The sequence below is a fragment of the Sinocyclocheilus rhinocerous genome, unplaced genomic scaffold (genome assembly GCF_001515625.1).
Source record: "Sinocyclocheilus rhinocerous isolate Xijiao unplaced genomic scaffold, SAMN03320098_v1.1 scaffold4270, whole genome shotgun sequence".
Lineage (NCBI taxonomy): Eukaryota > Metazoa > Chordata > Actinopteri > Cypriniformes > Cyprinidae > Sinocyclocheilus > Sinocyclocheilus rhinocerous.
The window spans coordinates 55,031-60,215 of NW_015630526.1; the positions used below are offsets into that span (position 1 = coordinate 55,031).

Genomic DNA, 5,185 nt, shown 5'->3' on the forward strand with positions numbered 1-5,185 from the left:
GAGGTGTTATGTTTCTGCACTCTTCCATTTTTAGCAAATTAAGAAAACTTTGTCTAAAAACAATTTTTGTGATGGTTTGTATTTTTTGTGCTCTATATGGAACATCAGTGCCTGTTTAAGTGATGAACTCCATTAATTGTGTTTGCTTTCAGACATGATAACAGACGTTTTATACAGCCCTGCTTGTAACTATGATTAAATGAAATCTCTTATTATTTTCAGATCTACAGAATGTCCCCTGCATTGATTTCTCATTATCTTCTTCATTTTCATCGATTCATAGCTTGTCCTCTATGTATTTGTTCATTTCCCACCAAAGAATCATTACAGATTATTTTGTTTTTGCCAGCCCAGCTTTCAGATAACTCAGAGCATCTTTATTGGCTTCTTCAGCTTCAGCGATTCTCTTCATCTCCTTCAGCTCTTGCACCCAGTCTTCTTTCCCAGCCTCCCTCACTCTGGGGATGAAGAAGTCCAGATGCCGAAGAGTGAAAGCAGAGTCTGGTTTTAATGCAATCTGAGACAGATGCTTGATGGTCTTGAATGCATTGAACAAAAGAATTGACTTTTGTTCCTCAATTGCCTGCAGATCTTTGTCAAGACAATCCATTATAACTGAAAACCACTTCGTTTGTTTGTGAGCTTCTTCATACATCTTTTTCAAATCATCAAACACAATTATGATGATTGAAGTGCTGATGAAGTATTTCTTGCTTTCTTTGACATGTTTGCTGTGGTGACACTTCCCTGTGCAGACGGTGCAGTAACCGTTTTTCATGACTTTACATTTGCTGGGATTAGAAACCCACCAGCAGTTAAACTCATGGCAGTTTTCCTCACAAACGGTGCAGGTCGTCGCCTTCCTGTGCTTCCATGACTTGCTTTCAATGGGAACCCTCATTTTGACAGTCTTATTGACCTGAATGGTGAAGTCTTTACATTGTTCAATCTTTTCCTTGTTTTGTCTCATTGCCTCCTGAATCTGAAGTTTTTCAGACTTTTTAAGCTCTTTCTCTTGAATTCGCAGCTGTAAGTTGCAGAGAACTGCTTCAAGCTGGATATGCTCTATCAGGACATTTGAAGTCAGCTCTAAACTTCTTCTGTCCTTTTCCTCCAGAGACTGAAGGAATTTCTCCATCTCTTCAGTGCTGTTTTCCCAGGCGTCTCTTTGAGCATGAATGTAACGTTTCTCATTGTGACGGGCTTCAGCCTGACGATTGTTGAATAAGAAACAAACAGGTTGGCCGTAATTGTCTTGTCTGCAGGGGATTCTGGCTTTATTAATGGCACCGAGGACATTTTTGGGAGGCAGACCATCAAAGTGTGTGATTAAAAACACAATGTTGTTCACAATATCTTTTCCAAATAAAGACAGAATTGAACTGATAATGTAATGCTGTCTGTCTGAGAGACGATTCGTAGACGCTTGAGTCACAAAGCAAATAGCATCGACTTCATAAACTCCATCATTGCTCTGAAACAGCATGGCTAAATTCCTGGCAACTTCCAGATCTTTTTCCAGTCCTCTAGTGTCTCCGTAGCCTGGAGTATCAATGATGGTGAGTGATACGGGACTCTTTACAGGAAAGACCTCGTACATGGTGATTTCAGAAGTTTGTGATTCTGATTGATCTCCGCCTTCTTCTTCGGTGATTTCATACCATATTTCATCCTCAAATTTCACTCCTAATAAGTAGTTGACCATAGTGTTGATGATGGTGGTCTTACCGACACCAGTCTCTCCCACCAGCAGAACAATTTTGTTTTGTTTAATAGTGTCTTTTTTCCCATAAGTCCATTTTCTGACTCTCTCATTATCATCAAGCACTTTCTTCTCTGTATGTAAACGGAATCTTTTTGGAGGACCTTGATGAATCAGTGTTGATCTGCATGGTGGAAGACCCTGCTGTCTGTAAAATATGGAGGTAAATGTTTCTCAGAATATTTATGTAGCAAGAATTTTAGACATAACAGTAGCCATTGATACACAGACTTTTTGTGTTACATACTGTACATTTTTCACCATGAACAAATTAATGTAATAAAATATTTTAGGAAGACAATCCAAATACAGATGGTATTTGAAAAAAAAAAAAAGATATTCGTAGCCAACTAACACACATTGTATCAGTTACATAATTTATTGATACCTTTTCTTCATTTCATGACTTATTAATTTACAATGTTAGCAGGACACTGCATGCTTGTAATTTCATTACCATCATATTACCAACTCACAACGTTGTCAATACAATCTCCTAAAGTTATAAGATAACCAAGAGCATTCCAATCACATATTATAAAATGGATAGTTCTGGTCCTTAATTCTGATTGGTTGAGCCTGTAACTTCATTACATCAGTATTACTGTACACAGTAAAAAAAAGCCCAGTGTTACATTAACTCTCACAGGAGTTTATTTGAGTCCTCACTCAAGAGTGTTAAAATTAACACTGAAGCAGTGTTAAAAGTTAAAGAGATAATTAGATGATTAATTAAGTGATGACTGACCATTATCACAATTTTAAGTCACCATTATAGCAGTCAGTGTTTGCATTAGTTGGGCTCTTGACCCTTAAAATTTTAACATTAGATTTTGTTTAGCTGCTGTAACTGAGTTATAACAGCCAGCGGAAAGGTGATCATGCAGCGTTGATTATGTTTTGACATAATCACTGAATAAAAAAGTTAGGTTTTCTTTATTGATTATGTCAACCCTATGAATAATATAAGATCTGGCATTTTCAGTATAATCAGACAGATGGTTTTAAAACTTATTTTGTTCAAAAACTGAAATTAGACACACAGACACCAAGAATCAGCGTGAAAATCACAACAACGGTGACCATCAAAAAAGCATATTGTAGGCAATCAAAACTCATCCATGGCTCCCATCATGCATTGCGGCATGAGTAAATTATGAGCTGAATTGTCTTTGTAATTTCTTTTATTCTTACTATTTTCTTTTATTTTTGCTGTTTTTATGTGACTTTATAATAACCTTTTTTGTGATGTTCAGAGTTGATCTGTTTTTTTCTGAATATGCTCTTTGTCACCGTTGTTGAGATTAATTTGCTGATTCTTGATGTCTGTGTGTGCCTAAAAGAAAGTCTTTATCTAAGTTTTTTTTTTTTTACCAGAAGTGCTTGTAATAAATTCTTCAAAAATTTATGGAAAATACAGGATCTTTTGCAGTGGAATCACAAGGCTGTCGTAATCAATAAAGGAAATATAACTCAGAGATTAGACTTTAAATGAGTTCAGTGATTCAGGTCAAATAATGATTATGTTAAAACATAATCATCACCACCTGATGACTTTTGCTCTTAGCTTGTCTGGCTGTTATAACTCAGTCACAGTAGCTAAACAAAATCTAATATTAAAATGTCAAGGGTCAAGAGCCTATAATGGTGACTTTTGTGAAAATTGTGGTTTTCTCCTTTGGTGATTCTGCTTGTTAACGTCATGTGTCTTCAATAATGGTCAATCATCACTCAATGACTTAATTATCTCATTAACTTTAACACTGCTTCAGTATTAATATTAACACTCTGGAGTGTGGGCTCAAATAAACTCCCGGGGAGTTAATTTAACACCGGGCTTTTTGCTGTGTATCACTGTGTCTGTGTGTTGCTGCAAAAGAAAGAGTGAATAGTTTACTTTCCATGTAGACTTTCAGTAATTTCACTTATGTACAAAATGATTTATAAAACTTAAAGTGGGGGAGTTATCATCCTCAGACTTGAACAAGAACATGGGGAAACGTATGGCCTTCACTAAAGTGTGTGCTGTTATGACAGTGTTATATATTAAAATAAAATATATCCGCTATGTGCAAATAGTTTGCATGCATTATTTTATGGTAAACTATGTACAACTTTCATTTTATAATTTGGACAAGTCTCCTTTTTTTCCTGAAAAGACCATATATCACTGTAAAATGTAACTGATGATCTTACTAATAAAATTTTAGTTTAACCAAGTAATCTCAACTTTTTAGCATCACTCAAAAAAATTGCTTGGTGGTCTAACTTAATAAAATTATGACACACATTTCCACACAGATGAACTGATTTATCTGAACGTAAATTAGGTTAATTGTCCTGATGAGTAAAATTCATGCTGATTTAATAAGATCACACCAATTGAATGTGACACATTCTGTGAATGTTCCCTGAACATAATTCACTCTTGTTGATCCAACCAATGCTGTTGCTGTTCAGACTGGTGCCCTTGTGCAGAGTTGTGTGAGTTTTCTGCATTTTCATGAGAATGGAAAGACCTGTTAGAGTTTAAGTGTTAAATGTTTATTTATTTTGAACATTTACAAGATTTTATAGAATAACAAATGTATTTGTAATTTTAGCTCATGTAGCCATAGCCTAACCACAAGGTCTACACTTTAGCATAATGGTAATCTCAAAAATTGACATAACGTAAACTCTTTTAAATGTCAAATATAAACAAACTTTAATAGGTCTTTCCCGTTACTAAAAAACACATTAAACGGCACTTAATTTCGACATTTACTCTCCTGATCTATCCCTATGCAAAGCATGCTGGGAACTAGAAATCCACTGCCCAGTTTCAGTCAATGCAACGTAAATGATTAATGTAGCCCCAACACAAATGGTTTAAGTTACCTTAACATTTTACAAATGTAATTTCATTTAACGTAATAAAATTGAGGACAAATGACAACTGAGTAAAAAACGAAAGATTTGTGTTGTGTTAGCTTATTTTATTTAAGTAAACTTAGCAAACTACTAAAATCTTTTTTTTCTTGAGTGCAGAAAGTTATTAAATTAAATAGATTCAAGTAACCTTAACTTAAAATGATAAGTATCATCTCGGTTACGTATGGTAACCCCCGTTTCCTGAAGGAGGGAACGGAGACGTCACGTCAGATGACCGACAAATTGGGATCTCGCTTAGAGAGACCAATCTACTTTGAGTGTAAACTAAACGAGACAATGCACATTGGCATGCGATTATTGCATCCAGCTGCCGCTGATCACAGCGTGAGTGTAAGTAGGCAGCAGATGCAGCACATATTTAGGTTTTCTCTGAGGAGCCGAGCCGGTGACCCGGCCACTCAGCAGTGGTACAGAAGCTGTGGCGACGGGACGTGATATCTCCATTCCCTCCTTCAGGGAACGAGGGTTACATACGTAACCGAGACGTTC

General features: G+C 36.0%; 1 protein-coding gene across 1 annotated transcript in view; it reads right to left on the minus strand.

Annotated features, from left to right (window-relative positions):
• Positions 1–114: 114 nt before the first annotated feature.
• The window catches only part of LOC107740403 (uncharacterized), a 12,329-nt gene continuing 7,258 nt past the window's right edge, over positions 115–5,185 (minus strand). The window contains exon 2 of the mRNA XM_016552823.1: positions 115–1,910. Within this exon, the coding sequence (XP_016408309.1) occupies positions 332–1,910 (1,579 nt within the window). The 3' untranslated portion in view covers positions 115–331. The remainder of the gene's footprint in view (positions 1,911–5,185) is intronic.